The sequence below is a fragment of the Podarcis gaigeae genome, assembly GCF_964106915.1.
Source record: "Podarcis gaigeae genome assembly, chromosome: 1".
Classification (NCBI taxonomy): Eukaryota; Metazoa; Chordata; class Lepidosauria; order Squamata; family Lacertidae; genus Podarcis; species Podarcis gaigeae.
Window position 1 is genome coordinate 43,049,199 of NC_139678.1, and position 26,017 is coordinate 43,075,215.

At 44.9% G+C, this 26,017-nt stretch overlaps 1 protein-coding gene across 2 annotated transcripts; it reads right to left on the reverse strand.

Moving 5' to 3' along the window:
• Positions 1–1,247: 1,247 nt before the first annotated feature.
• RHOV (ras homolog family member V) lies at positions 1,248–19,611 on the reverse strand. 2 transcript variants are annotated; one of them, XR_014565921.1, is made up of 4 exons: positions 19,129–19,611; positions 5,515–5,573; positions 2,496–4,058; positions 1,248–1,809 (listed from the first exon to the last, which is right to left on the reverse strand). XR_014565921.1 is itself a non-coding variant. In XM_083745604.1 (3 exons), the coding sequence occupies exons 1-3, from the start codon at positions 19,325–19,327 to the stop codon at positions 3,618–3,620; spliced, it is 699 nt and encodes a 232-aa protein (XP_083601730.1). In that variant the 5' UTR covers positions 19,328–19,611; the 3' UTR covers positions 1,248–3,617. The 2 variants fall into 2 exon arrangements, 1 of the variants encoding a protein (XP_083601730.1); XM_083745604.1 differs by having other exon boundaries at positions 1,248–4,058.
• Positions 19,612–26,017: the final 6,406 nt, after the last annotated feature.

Here is a 26,017-nt window from a genome sequence, read left to right on the forward strand (position 1 = left end):
TTATTCTGACCTAGTTTGTTAAGGATTATAGAGATAAACAAATGTGAAACGCTTTGAAGTGTGCTTTGTAAATGCACTGTGTTATTACAAACTCTCAGCTTTTATGTCTGTAATAAAGATAGTAAGAGATTTGGCACTTTAAGAGAGTTTTTCGAATTAGTAATATTAACTCTGCGAGATGAATGCAATAAAGATTTAAGAGATTTTGCACATAAGAACGCTATATGAATTATCATTATTGTTAAAAATATAGAACCTTTCTGCGGCCTTAAGGCTTTTATAATTGGGTCTATCAGCAAGTTTGGTTCAGCACAGGGGAACTGAGGAAAGTATCAGTTTACTCTTATATGGAACACCATAAAAATGCTTCTTAGCAACTAGACCCCCTACCTCAAATGTTTTCCTAGGCTTGCTGTACTCCCAAAAGATTTCCCCCCCCCCCCCGCAATGAATTACTCTAAAGGTTCTTTGACAGTTTGCTATCACTCTCAGTCAGAGAGGTTTCCATCAAATTGCTTCTCATCAGCTAGTCTGGAAAGCAGCAGTAGCAGCTGACACAGTAACTCTAAAATCTGTGTCACTGTGGATTTCCTTTAGAATTAAATACACCAAAAACAGAAACTCTCCCCCCTGGCTGCCGCCCAAGCAGCAAGGCATGCTGCAACTTGGCCAGGTCAAGTGACGGTTGGTTACAGCAGGATCAAAGTGCTTAGTCTATGTCTATTTTGCTGGCGTCCAAGTAGCTTGCTGCGAAATAATGATTTTATCAAAGTAATGGCCTTACAGCACAGATACTCTTTCCTACTGCCAAAAGAAATAATGCAGAAAACCGAACTGGTTGCACAGATGGAACTATTATAATAACACGACACTAAATTCCACCCAATGGCCTACTTTGTGTATGATGGCACCTGTATTATCTGTATTTATTAATTATGTCTGTACTGCTCCCAACAGTTTATTTTGTTTTTTTGAGGGATATTTTGTGGCTTATTTATTTAGCAATCTATATAGAATGAGGTCTTCAGTAATTCAACCACACACATGTGATTAAGGCTGAGGAGTCCAATTTGCCGAGTTTAATTTGGATTTAATTCACCTGACATTTTGCAACTTGTGTCTTGCTACTTCTGCAGGAAGAAAATGTTCTGTGACTCTTATTCATCGTCACTAGGCTTTTGCTACCTTAAATTTGTTTCCATTTAACCTGGTATTTCCCACCAATGCAAATAATTCGCAGAACCGCATTCATACTTAAACAAAACATATTTATTTGGAAACAAAACAAAAAGTGTATGATACACAGTCCCTAGGGCAATGGGAACAGGATTGAGGATCCTTTCTTTCCCAGGAAGAACTCCTTGGAAGCCCTCCAATGCTACAAACATGAACTGACAACACCCATGCATCCTTCCCTAGTACTGCAGGAAAAGGGAAACATGCTTAGTTCCTTTGAACTCCTGGTGTTGGCACTGCCTTTAAGATTCAGTCCTCAACACAAGGCTGCCATGATGTCCAACCTCATTCCAGGACCTTCCCCCGTGTACAATGGAAATGCATAAAGACCCGACATGCAACATTTTCCACTTGTGCAGCAAAAGTGTGCCGTGCAACTCTAGAATAGCGATGATCAAGAACGGCTTCAAACACAGCACATTTCCAACATGCAAACTGTGTGCTGATCATCACACAAGGCGTACAAATGCTGAAAAGTCATGGCTGAGCTTCCCAGTGTATCCACGCATAGCAAAAAGGAAATACACATGATTACCGCATGTGATGATCAATCCCTGATCTGGACGCTGTTTTCTGCCTGTGGAGACATCAATTGAATAAGCAAAGCCACTCAGGTTCCCGTTTCTCATTCACATTTTCCGAAGCCTGGCATTTAAGAAACTGGTGAATTCCAAAATACCTGTGTATTTAGTAACACAGTGCCACTTCTTTTTCTGTGCTGAACAATTTGCAGGCACTCTCACCTCTTATGCAAAGGTCCAGGCTTGCATTCAGATCCTTATCCAGAGGTGGGATCTCTGCTACTCCAGGGCTGCCAGAATTTCTGGCTCTCACGCTCCACCCATAGGTGGCAAAGCCAGTTCTTTCCTGATACAGGAAGAACGGCAGTCTCTCTCCTTGCTTTTAGTACAGCACATCAAAGATCTTATTTCCATGACAATTCCCCTATTGCATCTTCCTTCATTTGAATCTGAGGTATGACTAACCATCAAGAGGTGAGGTCACTGAAGGGTTTCTTAGTGCAAAAAAAACCTCTCTGCCAACATTATCTAAACCCCATGGCGACATACTCTCCTGTCTCTTGGTTTCTCTATGCCAGCCTGGTACAACTTCCACCAGCCTCAGCCAGCTGTTCTGATGGGACCTGGAAGTTCAAACATCTGGAGGACACTACATTGGGAAATGCTCCTTTATGCCTCCCTTTCACCTTCCTTAAACTCCCTCTGTCTCTGTCTCTCTCTCTTTTCCTTCATTCCTACCACCTCTCTGCCCTTCTTGTCACATGCTTCTCCTTTATTGTCATTTCCCTCCTATTTTATCTTCTCACTTTTACAATATTTGTTTCACACAACAGTGAAATTTTCTTACATTTCTTTCAAATGCACCCAGTCCTTCTTAAGAGGGAAATATTCACATTTAGATGCTGGAAGGTTCCCTACCCTACCAAAAACCTTAAATACATTTTTTGGTGGAACTTTTTTTTTTTTAAAAAAAAGTCCAATGAGGTCCAAAATGATGTACTGTATTGGAATAGCTTTGTGGAAGCATAGGGATCATTCCATGTCATTTCGCAAAAAATGCTTTGTCCTTTTAAGGATGTGCCACACAAATGATACTCCTTCATAGAAACACCCTGCTGTCTGGAGGACTTATTCTGCTTCCTGAAGCAGGACTGAAAGCAAAGTATAAAAGATACTTTTTCCTTGAGCAGGCCATGTTATTTGACATTGTTGTCTCCCAGGAGAAATCCCTCTATCCTTGCCTGTGCCTTGAAAAGGAGATATCAGCCTCAAGAATATATCTCAGGTTTAATCCCGTGAGGTGGAGTGCTGCTGCTTGGCTGAAAAAGGGACCACTTCAAATTATGGGGCAGGGCTGTGGGAAGGATAAGGCTGTGAGGGCACACCAGCACCCAGTGTTCCTGTCAGTCTGGCCCTGCAGCCCTGCCCTTGCCCCAATAAGCAGAAATGCCATTGTTGGGGGGGCAGCGGCCTGGCACCACCCCACTGCATCGGCTTCTCCTGGGTTTAAATAAGATGCTGTGAGGAGGTTCTGGAAACTGCCCATGCTGTCTGGGTACCTAAAATGACAGGCTTGGCTATTCTTTAATACTGAACTCAGTACAAGAAGCTTCAAACCACCCCAGTTCTATTGAGATTGCATGAGCCATTTGGTATCCTGGCACTACTACACAAGTCCACTTCCTTTCTTCCAGGAAAGTTCTATCCCAACCCAGCAAATCCTGGGGCTCCAGGTCCCCTTGGCTCGCGATACTCTCCTTGTTGGAGCCACTTTTTCATTCAGTTAGCCACTTTGCCCTCTGTGGCAGAAAGTGCAAAGTCCAATCCTGACTTCTAGGCCTCTTCATTCCCAAACCAGCTTCAGACAAAACAGAAGAACTTCTTCCACCGGCACTTGGAGAGAGTTTTTATTCCCTTGGCTGTCATTTTCTTTTCCTGTTGGGCCTTGTGCTCAACTGCGCTGATGATGGCTGTGTCAAAAACCTCCTTCAGGTTCTTTTGAGTCAGAGCAGAGCACTCGATGTAAGTCTGAGCCCGGATTTTCTCAGCCAGGCCTTCGGCCTGAGTTCTTTGCACAGGCCCAGCATGATATTGGTCCAGATTGATCAACACATTGACGTCGTCCCGCAGATCTGACTGTGTTCCCACCAGCACCACGGGAGTCTGGGGATTGTGTGTCCGTATTTCAGGGATCCATTTCTCCATAATGTTCTGGAAGGATGTGGGATTTACAACACTGAAGCAGACCAGGAAGACATCTGTGTCTGGGTAACAGAGTGAACGGAGGCAATCAAAGTCTTCCTGCAGAGAAAACATAGGAGATATTGAATTTGGTTTGTGATGCATACCAGCAGAAACTAGCTGTGGCCGATAAGCTAGAGGGTTCTCATAAAATGTAGTAATGCTGTCTTTTCCACAAAGCTCTAAAGCAGGGGTCAGTAACCTATGGCCCATGGGCCGGAAGTGGCCTGCGGAGGTCATTTGACTGGCCCCCGAGCCGCCCCCGAACTGAGTTACCTGCTTGCGCGCTGTGCTAAACTGGTGCAGGGAATTGCTTCCATGGTGCCGGAAATTGCATCTGCGCAGACGCAGATGCCGAAAATCACGTCTGCGCACGCACAGACCTCAAAAATCGTGGGCGCATGCAATCCAGCCCATGGAGGGATCTCCGCGAGACCGATCGAGCCCAGGCAAGATAAACCTTGCTGACCCCTGCTCTAAAGCATACATTTTAATCCTTTGTCCCAGCAAACCTTCTGAAGCCAAGAAACAAAACAGCTTGAGCTTTCCAAGTGTAACCAAAGGGAAACAAAGACAACTTGGTAGCTCACCCACTCTCATAACTAGAGGAAGCTCAGTTTGGCCCATGTACAGTGGTACCTCTGGATGCGAGCGGGATCCGTTCCGGAGCCCTGTTCACATCCTGAGTAAAATGTAACATGCAACTGCGCGTGCCGTGTTTCGCCACTTCCATGCATGCGCGTGACGTCATTCTGAGCGTCTGTGCATGCGCGAGCGACGAAACCCAGAAGTAACGTGCTCCGTAACTTTCAAGCGTAACTTGAAAACGCTCAACCTGAAGCACATTTAACCCGAGGTATGACTGTAAAAGGGAGAGACTTTAAGGTCCACTACAAAGAGGGATCTCAGCCAAGCAAAAAAAGCCAGTTGTTCCAATTAACGCTTGGGAAGCTTCTCTAGCCAGGGCTGCACTTCTATACAGAGGTACCCCACATTTTTCAGTACCCTGGCTGTGGAGGCTTCAGTAGATTTCAATTTCTGGAGCCCTCAGTTCTAATGTTACCTCAAACACAAACTCATCAGGTGACAATACTGCATACCCTCAGCTGCGGTACAGGGATCCTAGCTGTGTTTCACTGTCTGAGGCAGTATGGAATACCAGTTCCGGCGAATCACAAGTAAGGAGAGTTTGGTTGCATTTAGGTCCTGCTTGTAGGCTTCTGACAGGCCTCTGGTTGGCCACTGTGAGAACAGGATGCTGGACTAAATGGATCTTTGGCCAGATCCAGCAGGGCTTTTTCCTAATTTGGTAAGATTGGCCTAGTAAGTCTGTAGTAAGGATTACAGGGGTGATGTATCTGAAACATCTTTAGAACTTGAAATGTGCTGTACAAGAGCAATTATTAATTCCACTCATAATTTCACTTTGACCCAGATTTTCACCACCTTCTTCCTGACATTCTTGGCACCCCATCAGAACTCAAACCCGTATTCTCCTTTAATTTATGAGTCTCACCTGTCCTGCAGTGTCCCACAGCTGGATACGAAGTGGTGCCCCATCTACCAGGACCTGCACTGCAAACAGAAAGAGAGAGAAGGTTGGGAGTGGGTAAGTGCTGGATATATTTCATACCCATCTACTAACATGTCCCGCATTTTATATACCTAGGAGCTCTTTGAATGTGAGGAGCTGCACAGTGTCAAAAAGCAGCCATTTGAAAAGCAAGCGTTCCTCCATATGTCCAGCTACTCCCTTCTTTTGCTGCCACACTAATGAAGGGATGGAACCAGCCATGAATAGCCAGCGTAGTTTACTGTCAACAGCGAAACTGTACTGACGGTGAATTATTTGTGCAATGTTTGCAACAACACTGTTCTGTAATTGCAGTATGGTTTTAAAAAAACAACAAACCAACCTAGCAAGTTTGGATTTCAATACAAAGGCCTCTCCCTTGCAGGTTTCGTGCAATCCCTTTGCAGCAGGCCAGTTTTCTTCCACTAGTGCACAAATCCCAGTGACTTAGGCTGCGTATACACCATCCCATTTGAAGCACAAGCACAAAGTTTTCTCAGTTTGGAATCATTCATGTCCGAACTCAACATGTTTTCAACCTAGGTTTATACTGGATTATCCACAAGGATGGGTGGATGTAGGTACTTGATGCGCATTTGAAAACCTTGCCCTTGATTTGGTTATCCATGCCCTTTCCTCCCTGCACATGCCCCAGATAAAGAAAGGAGGAAGTGGTGATTGTTATCTTGGTATAACTACGTCATTGCACAGATGCAGATACACACCCTCCATAGCCAGGACCGCCCACATCTATTTTCAAATGGAAATAATGCAGAAGGGGCCCTTGTATATAATATTGTCCAATTTTCTGATTAGTGCAGAAATGCAGAGCTAGAGAGCATCTCGGTCTAGCCTCTGTTTGAAGACTTTCCGTGAAGGAGAGCTCTCTGCCCACCCTGGTACAGGTTCCATTGCAGGGAGTTAGGCTAGATGACCCCTCAAGAGCCCTTCCAACTCTGCAATTTTATGCTTCTAGGACTGTTGTCCTCTCTGCCTTCCACCCCACCAGTCCCAATGGGAGCCAGCTCCCACTGGAAGTATGTCACAGTTTTGTAGCTTCTCTTCACGAGACAAAGAACAACACAGATGAGACCATGTAATGGAGTGTGTGTGACAATATGCAAATGAATGACTGATGAAGGGAAATATACCATGGAGGAATGTTTTTTTAAAGTCTTATCCGCTACCTTGAGCTGCATTTAACTAACTGTTACAGAGTGAAGCTGTGAGCAACGGGAGCTCTGGAACATTAATAGATAGCTTACAGAGGGGGTAGCTTACAGAGAATGTAGAGACAGGGTAATAAAGAAAAACAACAACCCAAGACAAAATGCATAATTAGCAGGAGTGTGTAATCAAGAGAAGCAGACATCCTGTGCTAAAGGCAACAATAGCCCATACTTAGCACCAACTAGTGATATTGCCACTGTGTCCTTTCCTCAACTGGGGTGTGTATGGGTTCTTTATTTTGTAGAGAGACAGGGTTAAACTTTTCTCAGGCTTTATGCCATTAGCAGGTGACCACAAACAACCCTGCTTCAGAATTTACATTGATCTACTGAGCAAAATAACTCTCCCTTCCTTGGGGCCTTTCGGTGCAGTGGGGCAAAGGGTGCCCCGATCACATTTTCGCCTGTGTCTCAGCTCCTTCCCCACCCCACCCCGAATCTCAATGACAATGGAGCAACTAGGTGGTGCCTTTGTACAGCCCTTTCTTTCCCTTTTTTCCATGATGAGATGTGCACTCCCACACAGGAAAGAGGGAGTGTGGTGAAATGTCCAATTTAAGAATAAATAAAACTTTATGTGTTGAGGGGGAGGGAGGTTGTACCCATAGGACACCACCCCCACTGACACTTTGGCTACCTCTGCAATAGCCGTTCCCATGAATGGAGGGGGGGGGCACTAATTTTTCCAGCTACAAAATATTGCACATTGAGCACTTAGAAAATGTGAGATCTCTATTCTCAGAAGCACAAGTTTGAGGAGAGATTTGCAAATGCATCAAAGGATAACAAACAGGTGTTTTGGGACTACGGAATCAAGGAGCATTTTGGGACTGCAGAAAAACAGAAACGTACTGAAATGGAGACAAGAGAACAAGACAGCACAGTCACAGTGCATTACAGTGGTACCTCAGGTTACAGACGCTTCAGGTTACAGACTCCGCTAACCCAGAAATAGTACCTCAGGTTAAGAATTTTGCTTCAGGATGAGAACAGAAATCGTGCAGCAGTGGGAAGCCCCATTAGCTAAAGTGGTGCTTCAGGTTAAGAACAGTTTCAGGTTAAGAACGGACCTCTGGAACGAATTAAGTTCTTAACCCGAGGTACCACTGTATTTGTGGAAAATCCTACACCACGGAAAGGCAGTAAGATACATTCAAAGTTACTGTTGAAGATCCCACAGTAGTTTAAATATTAAATAAGTAGGTTAGGGGATTTTGATTAAAGAAAAATGGAGTACAAACTCCTCTTAGGCATGGGACAATTAGAAAGGAGCCATCAGTTTTCACTTCAGTAATTTTATTACATGCTGCCTCAGCGGCCAGGCAGGCTCCTAGGGACTCAAGGCCTCCAAGCTGTCAACTGGGCTGGGCTTGGATATTCCTTGAAGTGCAGCCAAGGTGTTAAAGGTAGCAAGTGAGACACAGGGAAAGCCAAAAGAGTTTGGTTGGCTCAGTGTGGCAAAACAGATACAAATAAGGCCTAGGATTCTGCAAAGGGTAGCAACAAACTCTTCCAGCTAGGCCTCACCTTCAGGAGCTGGTCTCCTGTTTCTTTCTAAGGGGCCATGTGCCAGATAGAACATATCTGGGTCTAAGCAAGGCCTTCACACTACTGGGCCAACCCTGAATATCCCCACACATGGTTGCATCGTTATCACGTGACCGGGTGAAAATAGAGGTTTCCTTATTGAATTTTAGGGTTCAATGTTTGGAGCGCAATGAACATCTTTGCCTGCCACTGTGTTGGGTGAGAAGGGGGTTTAAAAATGGCTCCACATAAGCACAAAAACAGGTTAAAAAAGAGAGAGGCAGGGATAGCTCAAGGTCCTATAGTGCCTCTTCAGCCATCAGAAGACCTGGTGTGAAATACATCACTTCCTTATAGCTGAGCCCGTTAGCATATCGTAACCACAGAGAAAGAAGGGAAACCTGTTCCTGATCAAAAGATTCTACTTTGATCTTCAAGATCCTGAGCATTTCCCTCTTGGTGTCTCATTTCTAAGTATTTAAGTATTTGCCAATCCCATGGGTGGGGGTTAACTGGGAAATAAATAACTGGCATGCGCAGTGTTTGAGGGAGGATGCAGGACATGTGTAGGGGGGATGTCCTGTTGAGCAAGCGGAAATAAAGGCACCAACAGGATGTGGTAGTTGTATACTGCCCCAAATACTTTATCAGAAATTCATGTGAGAACTGTGAACCAATAGGATACAGACCGTCGGTTCCCTGGGGGTTTATTGCTTCTGTCACTTTGCAGCCTACCCTGTACATTAGGTTTTGGGGAATCTGTCGCCTTCCAGATGTTATTGGGATCAAACTCCTACCAGCCCCAGTCAGATAAACCCTGGACTAGGTGGTTTCAGGACAGTCCCTCAGCTGTTACTGCCCTCCATTCTGCTGAAGGAGGAAAATCAGATACATTTCCTTAGTAACTGCCTGTGCTTATCTTCCTCTCTTTACCTGGGTGAACCGACAGGAAAAGAATCAGGAAAGAGGAAAGAGAAAGAAGTTGGGAGGAGCACAGGGTTCATTCATAAATTATGGCAACAGAGAGAAGGGTACGTGGTGGCAGTGTGAAAAGGTGCAGAACTGTGACCCCCATTTCAGGGCATCCAAATGCATTTGGCCAAGCATATAATGCACAGCACCTTGGTATGAGGAAGTTTGCTTCTTTCTTCCCCCATCACTACAATTTTGTAGGTCTCTCTAAAACCTTGCATTGGCCCCTCCTATACGCAATGGAAGAATTTCGGCATAACGGAGAAGCAGGCTAAACAGGATAGTTTGGTGGTTGAAGGTCAATATTTATGCATATTTCTGACCCTGAGTGACGAACAACTTGAAATGACAGGTTATCGGTAGCTCAGATCTCAACCTGTATGCATGGGAAACTAATTTCTCACCAGGAAGCCTGTCTGGGAACTGGATATGAGAATCTGCACCAGAGGGGCTGAGCTACAGAGCAGCCTGGGATGTTGGTGATGTAGCACCCACCCCACTTCTTGACGCAGCCTCCCTGCGTCTGAAGTAGCAGAGGTTCTCTCTAGGTTGTTTGTGACATGGACCAAGATCTGTGTCAGGGCCAATTTTCTGCTCTGCCTCAGGACATGATAACCATGGGGCTGTTTTTGTACACTGTATGCCTTCTCGGTGGACTGCCCAGTGTTGCTTTTCCAAGTGGTGAATGGGCTGTTGAAATCCAGCCCTGAAGAGAAAGCAGATAACCATAGCAAAGCAGCCTTTGACGGCAATCAGCAAAATTGCTCGTATCCACATTTCACTTGCTGTCACAGTTAATGCAAGTCCTGTGAAGGTGCTTAGAGCACTGTCTGCTTGAAGTTTGTGAGATCAGTTGTTGCTGCCTGAGGAGGGACAGGACCCTGGAAGGGATCAGGCCCATTGCATTCTCTCTTGGCCGTTTAAGCAGAGATGGATAGGGAGTACTTAATGCCTCACTTATGGAGGAGAAGATGTCCACGGCATTCAAGGATGCCGTGGTCCATCCCCTCCTGAAGATGGTCTCCCCAGAACCTGAGGTTTTAGATAACTACCACCCAGTTGCAATAATCACTTACTGGGCAGGGTGATTGTGTGGTGGCTGCTATCCCTGGATACAGCAGATTATCTGCACCCATTTCAGCTTGGCTTCAGATTTGAATATAGCATTGAAACAGCCTTGGTCACCCTGGTTGGTTATATTTGGGAGAGTGACAGACAGAATGGTACCCAGTTGAGTCTGTTGGACCTCTTGGCTGTGCTTCATACCACTGACCACAGTATCCTCCTGGCGTAGGAATTGGGGGCACTGTGTTACGGTGGCGCTGTTTCTATCAATAGGACCATTACCAGAGAATAGCATTGGAGATTTTCTGCTTAGCCTCATAGCATTTATACTGTGGTGCACTGTGGGGATTCATCTTGTATTGAAGAAAGAAGACGAGGAGGAGGAGGAGGAATTTGGATTTGATATCGCGCCTTATCACTACCCTAAGGAGTCTCAAAGCGGCTAACAATCTCCTTTCCCTTCCTCCCCCACAGCAAACACTCTGTGAGGTGAGTGAGGCTGAGAGACTTCAGAGAAGTGTGACTAGTCCAAGGTCACCCAGCAGCTTCATGTGGAGGAGCAGGGACACGAACCCGGTTCACCAGATTACGAGTTCACTGCTCTTAATCACTATACCACACTGGTAAAGGACTCCTGGATGGTTAAGTCCAGTCAAATTCGACTATGGAGTGCTGTGCTCATCTCTGTTTTCAGGCCGAGTGAGCCGGTGTTTGTCCACAGACAGCTTTCTAGGTCATGTGGCCAGCATGAGTAAACCGCTTCTGGCACTACAGAACACTTTGCTGGAAGTCAGAGCTCACAGAAACGCCATTTACCTTCCCATCACAGTGGTACCTACCGTATTTATCTACTTGCACTGGTGTGCTTTCAAACTGCTAGGTGGGCAGGAGCTGGGACAGAGCAATGGGGGCACACCCCATCACAAGGATTCAAGCCACTGACCTTCTGATTGGCAAGCCCAAGAAGCTCAGTGGTTTAGACCTCAGTGCCACCCACATGCTTCCATGAAACTGCTGGGTGGTGCTGGGGGTTTGGAGTGTGGCTTCATCAATATGCAGATGACACCCACTCTGTATTTCACTTGCATCTGAATCAGGGAAGCCAGACCAGTGTGTAGAGTCAGTGATGGGCTGGACGAGGGCCAACAAATTGAAACTGAATCCTTATTAGGTGGAAGTGCTGTGGATAGTAACAATATATACATAAATTTGCTTTGTCGAATGCCATTATCTTATCTTCTCTCTGGTCACTTACCAGGGAGAAGGTAATGGCACTTACTACTCATGATCTGTTACAGTGGTACCTCTGGTTACGAACTTAATTCATTCTGGAGGTCCGTTCTTAAGCTGGAACCATTCTTATCCTGAGATGTGTTTTCACTAATGGGGTCTCCCACTGCTGCTGGTGCACGACTTCTGCTCGCATCCTGGGACAAAGTTTGCAACCAGGAGCAACTACTTCCGGGTTAGCGGAGTTCGTAACCCAAAGCATTCGTAACCAGAGGTACCACTGTATTTTAAAGGCAGGCACTTCCCACAAGTGTTAGCCTTGTTGCAAGCCTACATATGTGTGTGTGTGTGTGTGTGTTTGTGTATGTGGTTCACACAACAAAGATGTGCTGCCTGCAGACAGCCTCCAAACATTATACCGGTAATTTGGGTTCTGGGAAAATGTGATTATTTCCATTAGAGAAGCCTAACCCTGACAGAAGGTCAGTGGACAGTGCATAAAAAACAACAACAAAGGACAAATCTTTTGAGAAGCTTGTGGGGGGAAACTCCGATGAAGTTTTTATTCAGCAGACCTTAGTTTGGGGTTGTTGTTTTTTAGACAACTTATTCAGGTGTATAGCTGATCAGATTTGACCATGTGGCTCAGACCTTTTCTTGCTCATAAACAAGATGATAATTTAAGTTTAGCCATGTATTGCAGCTTGGCCTGGAAGGCAGAACTCATGACAATGTCCTTATGGACTCTAATTTGATCTTCACCCTAATTTGAGGCAGCCCCTACAGATTTAAAATTAATTACTATTATTTAAATATAAATACAACACATCTCACTGTTATGTAGTGAAGTTCACCCTGGGCCAGCAGGGGGATACTGTACATAGTTTTCACTCAGGTCTGTAGATAGTTTTCACTCAGGTCCACGTCAGTTATTTTAGGCGGGAAACTCTGGGTTGTTGTTGCTACAATGTTGACAGCCGGCTGCCTATAAAAGCAGGCCGGCTGAGCTGTTTGCTGTTCAGTCTTCTGTTCCAGCTTACAAAATAAAGAGCTGCTTGGAGAAATCGCTGTGTCGTCTGCCATGTCTACCCACTATTCTACACTCACCATAGTGGGGAAGACCAGTACCTCCATGTCTGCTGCCCAGCTGCTTTCAGTGTTGAAGGGCAGCTCCAAGACCCCAGTTGTACTTTCTGATGGGCTTTTTTAGTCTTTAAACCAGATTTGGACTGGGCAGCTCTTGAAATGAAGGGCAACTTTCAACAGAGGACCATTCCTCTGTAAAGCAGGGCAGATGGCCACCCTAGCATAGTGTGGACATAGCGTGGGCATAGGAACCAGGGATCAAATAAGTGCTTACCTATGAAAACTCATTGGCTATCTTTAGATAAGTCACTATCTCTCGGACTGCTATTGTGTGAAGAAGAAAACGAGATAAGGGTGCATTATATCCTGCCTTGAGTCCTTGGAGGAGTGTCAAAACAAACAAACACATTTCAAAAAGAAGATTGCAAAGCCTGTTCTGTGAGCACCGGGAACAAGGAGGCACAGGGCAGAAAGAGCAATTAAGCTGCTGTTGCCATATCTTGCAAATAAATTTGAAGATCAGGAAGATAGCCATATACAATAGCCCCTAATCAGGATGAGGCCTTGCCTGGTCTCCCAAAGGTTAGCGATCAGCTGTGTCGAATTGGGTGTGGAGCAAAGCCGTCACAGCCTTCACAATATTAAATACCCAGCCCCCACACAGTTGCCAGTGTAAGGAAACTGCTTCTCAACAGAAGAACTGAGGCTCCTTTGCACCCTTGGCCAGGAATTGTAGTGGTGCCTCTGAAGCCAGGTGAGAACATGGACCAGAAACTGAAAAAGTGGAGAGGCGTGAGGCGAGATTTCTGCACTGCTGTCCCCCCTGACCAGTACCCCGGGGGGGGGGGGCAGCAGTGGCAACCTAACCAACCACTAGGTTTGCCCCTGAACATTTATATACTCCCCTCAACCATATTAAGATTTCAGGACAGTGCAGAAAATAACAGATCAATTCAGTAAAACACAACAATAAAAGCAACAGGTGAAACCTGAAAATAGATGAATGATTATACTAAATGACCACCAGCGGAATGACCGCTGACATATGAAATTGGTGTCTTTGCTCTCTGAGTCACAGTCTGCCTGCCATCTAAACATTACACATGCTTCCAATTAAAAGAACAGAGATATCGCCTCCAGACATTCTCAGCCTATTTGCACTAGACTACTCATTTTTCTAGGGGAGTCTATGTGCAGTGTAGGGGGAAGGTTCAACTTTAAATGCCTGCTGAAAACTTTTCTGTTCCATGAGGCTTATACAAGCAATTAAGAATACATATTTTATATGGCTTCTATAGTATGGTTTCATGTATAATTGTTGTAAACTGCTCTGATTTTTTTTATGACTAGCTGGATGTAATTTTTTCCCCATTTTATTTATTTATTTATACTTTAAAAGTTTATACATTTCATTAATTTTACATTCATTTTGACATTTCAAAACTTGACTTACCTCCCCCTCTTTCTGTGGTTCCTTAATTTTTTTTAAAAAAAATATCTTCTGCATATTCAAATTAACTTAATTTACTCATTTATTCATCTTCTTTAAATATATACTCTTATAAAACTGCAGGTTGTCACAATAATCCTGCCAAAATTTTTACCTGTTTATAATTTATCTGTAAATATTCAATAAACCATTTCCATTATTTTATTTTAATTTTATTTTATCTTGATTACTTATTTCTCTGGTAAGTTTCACCGTTTCTGCATATTCCAAGCTGTATGTAAATATTTTATAAATAACAAAAGAAATAAAATAAAAGGTGAAACTGTTTTACAGCAGATGCTAAGGTAAAAGTCAGTCTCAATTCTACTGAGCACTTTAAAGCGTTCAAAGTCTTTCAAATACATAATCCTTGCAACCATCCTGTAAGGTAGATTCATCACCCCATTATGCAGACAGGAGGCTAAGCAAAAGAGAGTGCCATCTAGTGAGATTAGAGCAGAGGTGAGATTCAAACTGGGGCCTAGTTTAGCTAAGGTTTAGTTTCTTTACTTGCTCCACCCCTTTTACCCTACTTCAAGCAGCTCAATTAAAACATGCTTGAGATGTACACCCTTTACTCCCACAGCTGCCCCAAATATCTGTCAAGATGTGTTCTACTTATTGCAGGTTGATATACTACCACTGTTTCCAAAATATAGAGAGACAGACTTTTTGGAAACTTTCAAAGGGGCTGGCAGAACCTAACCAAATTGATACCAAGAAATTGATGCAATCGTTTTCTGACTGTTTCAAAAGAGAGCTTCAGAATTTTGTGATTTCGTTTTCAGATTTGCAATGGTTTTATCTTTGAATTTTTATTTGGTTGGTTGGTTGGTTGGTTGGTTGGTTGGTTGGTTGGTTGGTAAGCTGCCCTGGGACATTTGGTGAAGAGCAGACTTCAGGTACAATTAAAAAACATAAATAAAATTCCATGGGCTTTACTCTCAGGTAAATGGATTGCAGCCATTTCTTTCTAAACCCCCATTCTCTCCCTGTTTGTTGTTGTTTATTGTGTCCGACTCTTTGTGACCCCATGGACCAGAGCACACCAGGCACTCCTGTCTTCCACTGCCTCCCACAGTTTGGTCAAACTCATGTTGGTAGCTTCGAGAACAAGAACACCCTGTTTACCCAGAAGTAAATCCCAATGTGTTCAATAAGGCTGGCTCTCAAGTTAGCCTGCATGGGATTGCAGACTTTGCAGCATGGGTTAAGGAAGGCTGCAAGGAAAACGCGTTGTGCCCTGATACCTTAAAGGCAATGGCCTACTTCATCAAAAATGTTTGGTTGACATTTTGTGCAGGGTTCCAGTGTGAAATCTGCTACAGTCTTTTAAGACCCAAGAATGTTCCAATCCCTTTTTGACTTTGGAACCATCCTTCCACACAGCTGCCTCCTGGCACCCAAAATTCTCCATCCCAATTAGAGATACAATAAACACTCCCTCCTCTTTCCACAGGTAATCTCTTTGCCTATGCAATTCACAGGCAATACTAGGAGAGCCCTCACACCTGGTTCTCACCCGCTGTGCCTTTTGCTCCCTTCTCCTTACAAGGCATCCAGACTGACAGAAACCCTCTTGAGGTGGGGACTAATGGCCTTTGAAGAGCCTTGAGAGAGTGTGGGGCAGGGCAGGCCCCAATGGGGTGAAAAGGCAGGGAGCCAGATAATTGAGACACACATGGCAACAGCTAGTGTTCTAATGAAATCCTTTTGAAGCCTAAAATTAATTCTTAATATTGAAAGAGGGTTGTGTTTGAAATAAATACGCCCAGATGCTTAATTTTGCACTGTTTCAACGCCGATACATTTGCTGTCCCTTTAGGAAGAATGGCAGGAAAGAAATGTAATATATAAATGAATAAATATTAACTTCCATTTTTTTAAAATGCATCTGTTGACCATAACAATGATGAAATTGGACTTTCCAAATAGAAGAACAAACTCGGTTCCTTAACAACTTGGGTCCAGAACATCTCAGGGACTTCCTGATCCAGTATTATATTGGCGGAGAGTTTTGGCAGGGAGAGGGGGTGATTTCCCTCATTGGCGGTTCCCCAGGTGGACGACTCACACCTATGGCTTTGACTCTGTATATCTGAAGAAGAGTCTCCACCCATATCATCAGATCTAGCTCCAAGGTCCTTCTGGCGGTTCCCTCATTGCGAGAAGTGAGGTTACAGGAAACAAGGGAGAGGGACTTCTCAGTAGTCACTCCTGCCCTGTGGAACACCACGCCATCAGATGTCAAGGAAATAAACAATTCTCTGTGTTTTGGAAGACATCTGATGGCAGCCCTGTTTAGGGAAGTTGTTTAATGTTTGGTATTTTACTGTGCTCCATACTGAGTACTGGTATGGAGTAGTGGTTAGAACATTGGACCTGGGAGACCAGCATTCAGCTCTCCACTTTTTTCTCCAAGGAGCTCAGGATGGTGTACATGGTTCTTCCCTGCCTCATTTAATCCCCACAACAACCCTGTGAGGTAGGTTGGGCTGAGAAAGACAGTGTCTGGCCCAGAGTTACCCAGTGAGCTTCATGGCTGGGTGGGGATTTGAAGCCTGGTTTCCCAGGTCCTAGTCCGACACTCTAACCACTCTACTGTTCCAGTGGAAATGTATGTAAACATAGTAAAATCATGCCTGATCTTATTCCCTAAGAAGTACAGAACTCAGAGCATGTTCTGTCAGTTGGCAAACAATCCCTCCAAATGTCTCCTTTTTTTCTACCTTCCATATGATCCTTCCTGCATTTCCAGTTCAGTGCCCTATCACATGAGCTGCAGTGTGGGAAACCTCCTGTCTGTACAGAGCTTAAGGCAATCCAGCCCCACGTGCTATGGGGAGTTTCATCCTAATAAATGAATTACTAACACAGCTTCAAATGTCACAACTGCTCTCTCCTCTTTTCCTATGCTTGAACTGGAAACACAATCTCTTGAGGTTTACTCTCCCAATTAGAAACACCCAAAACCAGTTGAACAGTCTTCCACAGTTAGCTAAGCGAGAGTGCTGCCACCCATGTTTCGGGTAGAAGACCAAACCTGTTTCCTTTGTATGTATATATATAGGGTTCAAGATGTGTCCACTTGACAGCTTTTTAATTTTCTTTCAAAACCTCTTAAAGATATTGACACTGATTCAATATCGGTGGGACTACGTAAGATACATATGGCTACTGGTGCTTTAAATAATGGCCTCATTCACACATCACTTTAAATCACACAGAAGCTTAATTATAGTTTAAAGGTAAAGCTTTCCTTGCTGCCCTGCTACCAGGAGCTAAGCCATGGTTTGGCTTAGCTTTACAACCAAACCAGGGCTCGGGTTTTTCTCTCCCAAACCATGAACAAACTTTGGTGACAGTTCATGGTTTATCTGTAGAGACACAAACCACAATCCCATCAAACTTTGATAAATGAAGTGGTTGTACAGTGGTACCTTGGGTTACAGACGCTTCAGGTTACGGACTCCGCTAACCCAGAAATAGTACCTTGGGTTAAGAAATTTGCTTCAGGATAAGAACAAATTGTGGGGCGGCAGGAGCAGCGGGATGCCCCATTAGCTAAAGTGGTAAAGGTAAAGGGACCCCTGACTATTAGGTCCAGTCGCGGACAACTCTGGGGTTGTGGTGCTCATCTCACTTTATTGGCCAAAGGAGCCGGCGTACAACTTCCGGGTCATGTGGCCAGCATGACCAAGCCACTTCTGGCAAACCAGAGCAGCGCATGGAAATGCCGTTTATCTTCCCGTCGGAGCAGTACCTATTTATCTACTTGCACTTTGACGTGCTTTCGAACTGCTAGGTTGGCAGGAGCTGGGACCGAGCAACGGGAGCTCACCCCATCGCGGGGATTCGAACCTCCGACCTTCTGATCGGCAAGTCCTAGGCTCTGTGGTTTAACCCACAGCACCACCTGCGTGGTACCTAAAGTGGTACCTCAGGTTAAGAACAGTTTCAGGTTAAGAACGGACCTCCAGAATGAATTAAGTTCTTAACCTGAGGTAGCACTGTAATTCCTTCCCTTTCCCCCCACCTCGCCTGCACCAGCGCATGGCTAAGTTTAACTGTGGCTTAAAGCAACAGGCATTGAAGGCCACTGCACTAAGCATTTATAGGAAAGCAGCTTCTCTGGGAGGAAGTGCCACTTAACTTCTCTGAGCAGACATGCATTGGGGTTGTGGTGCCAATGAAGTTTTGTAAGGGATCAGGTTAAACTGCTTCACAATCTATTTCCTTTACATATGAACACCATCCGATTGCTGCAACTGGCTGGCCAATTACAATATATGATACTGGGCTCAGAAGGCTGGTTGTTTGCAGCTGCAGCCCCTCCACTACAACTCCAATTACACCCAAAAAGAGAAGATCCAAAAGCCTTTGCTTGGAACAGAGAACACATGTAGGCCTCCCCCTCATTTTCTTCTGGCAAAACTCCCATTTGAAAGGAGATCTTCAATAGGCAAAATTTTCCCTGTCTCTGCATCTGCCTGCTGGAGATAGCTTCACCTGGTGAATTTCTGCCTCCCATGCTACTGTTAAAGGGACGGGGAGGGGGGGGGGGAAAGCAATCCTTTGCATGCTTACTTAATTGCTTCTTAATATGTATGTATATATTTTTTTAATCCCCACTCAGACTTCTTACATTGCAAACAATATTAAATTACAACATCCTATTCTAATAAAACACAGTCATTTAAGCCAGCAGTTTAATAATATGTATCTCGATATATCTCTCAATAATATACATCTCAATATATCTCAATTGTCACACATGCCATTGATCTATTAATTATGAACTTTGTATCCCACTTGTCACTGCGAAAGGTCTTGTGGCAATTAGTCAAGAACGCAGCAGAGCGCCAAAATGACAACAGGCCACAGTGTACCCCATTGTGGCAAAATGTACCCCAGTACATATCAGGAAGGAAGGAGCTGCCCAGGTTCCGCTCTGCTTACCTGAGAAGGTGTCCAGCGCCGTGGGCTGGTACTGGTCTGGGTATCCGTTGGTTGTGTAGCTGACAATGAGGCTGGTCTTGCCGACTGCCCCGTCTCCTATGAGGACACACTTGATGCCCAGCTCGGAGCCGCTGCCTCTGCTCGGGGTGCTGCATCTTCTCAAGGTGGGCGAGTAATCCAGTAGCTCCTGGGGGGGCATCGCTGGAGGAGCGAGAAAGGGGACACTTGGCGTCCCTCTTTTGAAGCAAAAAATGTTGCGATTGGATATTTAGTTCTTCTGGGCTTAAAAACACCACCACAACTGCCAAGCAGGAAGAAGTGAGAGCCCAACTCGGGTCAGTCACTCTGTTCCCACGCGCAGTGGTAGTATCTCATTTTCTGGGACTGCATCCCTTCAGGTGTCTTGGGTCTGGAGCAAAAGAGAGTTGCATCCAGGCCGAGTACTCCACCTTTTCACTTTGCATTTAACTCCCGAGACCTGTAATGGGTTTTTTTTTATTTCTTTAAGCCACCCAGAGCAGCCGTGATTTGCATGGGCCCACCCCCTTTCCCGGTAACCTGATGCTGCCTTATAGGTGCTTTGAGCAAACTCCCAACTCCCAGCCGCCCTTCCTCTTTTTCCCAGCACTTACTGAAGGTGCTGTTTGAGGCAAACTGCTGGACTGACTGACACATGAGGGTAAGGTGGAGTGAAGCGCCGTCTCGCACAACAGACAAACAAACAAACAAACAAACAAACAAACAAACAAACAAACAGGTGAAACAGTTTTGCTACTGTGGCTTCTACCTCCACTGTCTGAAACAGTATTGTTGTGGTCAGATTCTGTTTACAGGCTTCCCATGGGCATCTGGTTCGCACTCAGCCATGAAGCTCACTGGGTAACGTCTCTCATGGACTCTTAGCCTTCCCTCCTTCACAGGGTTGTTGTGAGGATAAAACAGGGAGAGGGAGAACCAGGTACAATCAGGGACCACCCCCTCTTGCAAGGAGGCTTTAATCCCCTCCCTGCTAGATTTAGCAGCCAAGAGTCCACCTCCCTGAGCCTTACTAACTGAAACTTATCCAATAAACAGGACCACACAATGCTCTGGACACCCCTTGAGATTCATTTGCTATCAAGGTCCTGGCAGATGCAAACGATTTTTTCTCTCACCAAGGCTGAGCAGTCATTCAAAAGGGTGTTTCCAGAGGTAGTTAGACGGGGAGGCAAGTGAGATGATTGCGTTTCAGAACCCCTCCACCCTCTTGGCCCAAACAGAAACAGCTATTGATTTATGTTGGGGATTTCTAAAGAGGATCAGGAGTGGTGGCTTTGGTCAACAAGCAGAGCATAGCAACCTAAAGCAAACGAAGGGGAGCTGTGAGCTCTCCTATATCTTGCAAAGGCAGCATGGCAAGCAAACAGGTTTGACTTTCTGGAAGAGGTGAAATCTTGGGCTCATTTCATGCATATTTTCCTGGAGGAAACCCAAGTGGCCTCTTCCTCTTGCATTTGTTGCTGGGGGCCCTGTGACAAGCGGCATTCACAAAAGCCAGCATCATCATTAGTGGAAGAGGCAGCATGTTACTGAAAGACAATGGATTTAAAAATAGAGCTCTGAAGCTTTAATATTATACATATTTGGGAATAAGTCCCACTGAACTCTATTACCTCTGAGTGTACAGGCTGTAAGTGACTTATTCCTGTGTGTTGACATTAGCGTTCCCAGTGACACAATCACTGGTGCAGCAGATGCAGTCATTGCAATGAACTTGGCAGGCAAGGATTAGGAAAGTGAGAGATGAACACACCCATCCCTTAGTGCTCCTTGAGAAGGGTAATTCTCACCCTCCCCCCTTGCCCTTCTTTAGAACAATGGTTATGGTAGCTTTCACTAAGGATATTGCAACAAAATTTGATCTGTGCATGCTACCTCTTAGCACATCCTCTTCCTCCAAGCTCAGGGCTTATTGGCATGGAATCCATGCAAGACGCAGCTAATCCATACCAGGCAATCCATAGAATCATAGAATGGTAGAGTTGGAAGGGACCCTAAGTGTCATCTAGTCCAACCCCCTCTGCAGTTGCAGGAATATGCAGCTGTCTCAAATGGGGATCGAACCTGCAACCGTGGCATTGTTTGCACCATGCTCTAACCAACTGAGCTATCCAGTCCATTCAGTCCAGCTCTGGGTTCCCCACCTGTTTATACTGCAAATGTACCCAGCAAGGGGGTCCCATCCAGATGACCAGCGACAATGCCTGATCCACATCCCCTGCAAGAGGGAGGTAGCCTGCTGTGGAGGCTGCTGGATCAGCCCAATGGTCCATCTAGTGTAGCATCCTGTTCTCACAGATCATATTAATAGTGTCGTTTGGAACTAAACTTAGCAGTAAGGCAAAAAAAAATTCCCTAGAAGCAGAGCCATCTCTAGATTGGACAGAGTCTCCTCTGTTGTCACCACTATCTGACTGTGGTTGGCAACACTCAAGAGGCCTGTAGGGTGGCTGGGTTGAGCTACCCTGTTAATTTAAAAGGGTGTCTAGACCCAGCCACTTGGAGCGGCTTAGAGTGCCAGCCAGAAAAAACCCACAACTATAAGTTGGTCCCTGGGGCAGGTATCATCAGTGCTCAAGGATGCCAGGTCCTGCTGGCCCTGCTAGACATTTGCCCCAGGGATATCCCTCCAGATGTTGCTGGACTCCAACTCCCATCAGCCCCAGTCAGCCCAGCCATTGGTCAGGGATGGTGGGAATTGTAGTCTGAGAACTCCATACTGGCCACTTCTGCAGCATTGAGCCTTTCTTGCCACCATTGGCACAACCCAGCTTCCTGCAGCACTCCGTGACTTCTGGCCAGCTGTCTGAGAGTGGTTGCTTGAGTCTTTATTCACATACTTCTTGAAATAATCACTCTTCATTTTGCTGACGGACTCCTGCTTTCTGACAACGATTGCCTAGAATGACTTCTTCACCTCTGTGGGAATTGTGCAGTGTCTCAATGATCTTTAATCTGAGCAATTAATTTATTAGAAACAAACAACCCTGCTCCCACAGGTTTCTTTCTCAGGCGTTATCTGGCTCCCAGCATCTAAAAATTACAGGTGCAGTTTCACTTCAACTAAAAAAAAAGTAAAAAGCTTTTCAAACAATGGGACCTGACTTCAGCTAAGAGTTTTGTTTTTACAACCAGAGCATATCCTCGCTCAGGAAAGGTGCACAGCTGATAGCTTTGGAAACTAAGGTCACATCCATGCCACACATTTAAAGCAAATGACTTCCTCCAAAGAACCTTTGGAATTGTAATTTGTTAAGGGTCCTAGGTACTGTAGCTCTGTGAGGGGCAAACTGCAATTCCAAGAATCCTCGGAGCAGTAAGTAGTTTGTTGGGGGGTGTGGCATGGGTGTAGCCAGGATTTTTGTTAGGGGATTTGTTGGGGTGTGTGGCATGGGTGTAGCCAGGATTTTTGTTAGGGGACGGGGGGGGGGGGGACAAGACTTTTGTGGAGGGGCAAAACTGATGTGATCAGTTAGTTAAGTATTTCTATTGTTTTACTTGACCTGGGAGGGCAGCTGCCCCCTGCCCCCCCTTGGCTATGCCCATGGGGTGTAGGTATTGTAGCTCTGTGAGGGCGGAAACTACAGTTCCCAGCATTCTTTGGGGGAAGCCATGTGCTTTCAATGCACTTTTAGTGCATGGTGTGGCTGTCACATAAGACTTTGATCCTCCTGTGTACTTTTGTAAGTCCCACTGAATTCTGTGGAATTTCCTTCTGAGTAAACACGCATAGGACTGGGCTTTAAAACACTTTTATTCACACTTTTGTACACATTATGGAATCTTTTGGTCAATAGCAGTAAGGACATATTTAAAGTAGCAATTAAAAAACTGTGGAGGCTAACTGGTGTGACCCGACTAATGGTGGCATAAGCTTTCGTGGATTTTGTCAGATGCATGAAGCAGTCTCCTCTGCTGGCAGATTGTGTTATCTAGTTAACTATGACAATTCTATCCCACCTTTCCTCCAAGCAGCTCAAGATGGTGCACATTGTTCTTCCCTATGTTATCTTCACAACAACCCTGTGAGGTAGGTTAGGCTGAGAGATTGTGACTGGCCCAGCGTCACCCAGTGAGCTTCATGGCTGAGTGGGAATTTGAACCCTGCTCTCCTGAGTCCTAGTTCAGTTCTCGAACCACAACACCACACTGGCCCCACATACACATATATGGATCCCGAGAAAAGGTATTGTTTTAGGAACACTGGAGCCAAACAGCTACAAAATGCATGGGAAGAGAATGTTTGTGGCCTTTGCGACTCTGGAGGCACACAAACTAAAGGGAGGAGGAGCAGGAAAGTGTCTTGTGCTGAGTTGCTTACAAGGTCTGCAAGGAAGATAAACCAAAGAAGAAAAACAAAAGGAAGAAGCTTGCAGTCATAACGGGGAATTTCCCCACTGTTCAGCATAAACATAAATCCTTGATAAGACATAAAGGTTTATTGCTTCTTGAGCAGAACGATGCTGCCCTGTTGAATTGACCTTGCCTAGTGTACTGGTAAAGAATGGAGGTGGATATAATGAAGTCAGTTGTGGGGAAATGGAAGGCAGATGAGCACTGGCTTCGGCTGAGCCTGAGGGCTGCCCTTGTCCCCACTATGTCTTGCGACATCACTCAGAGGGGCATCTGGGGGGTTAAGGATTCCAAGCTGCTTGTTATTCTTGTTTCAGGGAAAGAGGAGATTGCCACACTGTGTGTGAGAGGAGGGGAAGGCAGGCAGGTCCAGGCCACATTTACACCGTACATTTGAAATGTTATGATACCACTTTAAACCATCATGGTTTCCCTCAAAGACTTCAGGAAACTGTAGTTTATTACAGGCGCTGAGAGTTGCTTGCTCATATTCCCCTCACAGAGCTATAATTCCCAGAGTGATTTAACAATCAATCCCTCTTTACAGGGAAGTCTAGGAATTGTAGCTTTGTGAGAGGAAGGAGCCAGGTGTACCTCCTTTGGGAAGGAGCTCTAGAGATATGGGGCCACCACTGAAAAGACCTTGATGGTGGGCCTGCAGACAAGGCCCCCACAACTTACCTTTCTACTGGATAATTAATTGTGTGTTTAGGTGGTGGTTGTGTTTTTTTAAAAATGCTTTACCCCAACCATCCAATACAAAAGCCACAGCTGCCGCCACGATACATTGTATCTCCTATTCCAAATTAAATTTGTTTTTCATTTGTCACACAAAGGAATAATATAAAGATGGTCTTCAAGTAGGCCTCCTTGGAGACTGAAACTTAGGTGCTGCAATTAAGGATATCTTAGCACAGGTCCCAGCTAGCCTAACCTGACAGACAGACAGACAGACAGACAGACACTGGAACAAGCCCCCATTCCCTAAGTTCTCAATGAATGTTGGGTCTCAAAGTGATCTGGCTGAAGTCAACGGAAGTGTTGACATGCTTCAGAATCAGTGTGTGGCTCCTGAAGATTCACAGCTCCTTAAATGGTTTGCTCTTCCACACCCTATGCTTGAAGTAGAAGCAAGCTTACTTGGAATCAGTGGTTTGGATCCAGACTAAGTTAGCTGCACTTTGTTCCCACTGAAAGCTAGTTTGGATCCAACCCAATGGAACTAACTTCCAAATTAGGAAACATAGATTGCATCCTGTGTCCCACACACTGATAAAGAGTGAAAGGTGTGTGGAGAAAGATTGGGATCCCTGCAGATGTGACTGTAGAGGCAGTGAAGTAAAAGGGATCTGGTGAAACCAAGATAGATCTTTCTGGAGATGAGCTATACACCTCCCTTGCCAATCACCTGCTTAATTATTATCTAATTAGTGAGAGAGCCGGCTAAAGCTGATTCACCAAGCGTCACTTTTGACAGCTCATCTCAGTGCAGTCGGGGGAAAGCCAACTCCCTAATTTCGACAGTGAAATAAATTTGCAGCATCGCTGCTTAAAATATGATCTTGATGGACATGGTGAGAAAGGTCCAAGGTTAAAATGTAACGACCCACTGTACAGAACAGTAAATAGCGTGAAACTTTGGAAAAACTGTATGCTAGAGTTATGACTGTTAACAAAATGGATGCTGTTGTGTTCTGTTAAAAGGGAATATTTGCCAATTTGCTGGCTGATCCAAGGTCGGTAACTATTCCCAAAGCCCATTGTCACAGTTTTGACTCGAGAATGTGAATGCCATTTACTTATTTATTTAATATAAGAAGTCTGTGGCGTTGAGGTCCTATGTAAATTCCACAATCTGGGGACCACCACAAAAAAGACCCTATCTCTTGTGCTCACCAACAAAATCAATCCTCCAGGTGAGCTCATGGGCAGGGATTCCTCCCCCTGCGAAGGGAGTGCAATGGATTCAAACTCTGAGGCTTTATAGAGATCCTCAGTGTATAGCCTGCTCTTATATTCTGTCATTATTTAGATTGCTTGCTATTCAAATAAAGCAACGCTGAACAGAATTAGATTTGAAATGTGCAGAAGGAATAACCTCTACATCACTCTTCAGCGTTCTCAAAATGTTGACTACTTAGATGTTTACAAGTTGCTTATTGAATTAAAGCAACGGGGTTTTGTTTTAATGCTCCAGAAAAAAACAACAACACATATATTAGTCTGATTGCCTTGGCTTGATTCAGATGTAGGCCAGCATTTACCCACCAAACAGGTATTTGTTTGAGTTGTCTTTTTTTTGCTTGATACTTTTCAAATGTGTCTTTTTAAAATTAAATCTTTGTTGCCACCTAGTGGACAAAACCAGCTATGCTGAATCCAGTGACATTCACAAACACGTAAACCCCATTTAACACAGTGGGACTTGCTTCTAAGACTACACAAGCCCATTTCATCAGAGGAACAAAGTACACATTTAATGGACCGATGTCTACTC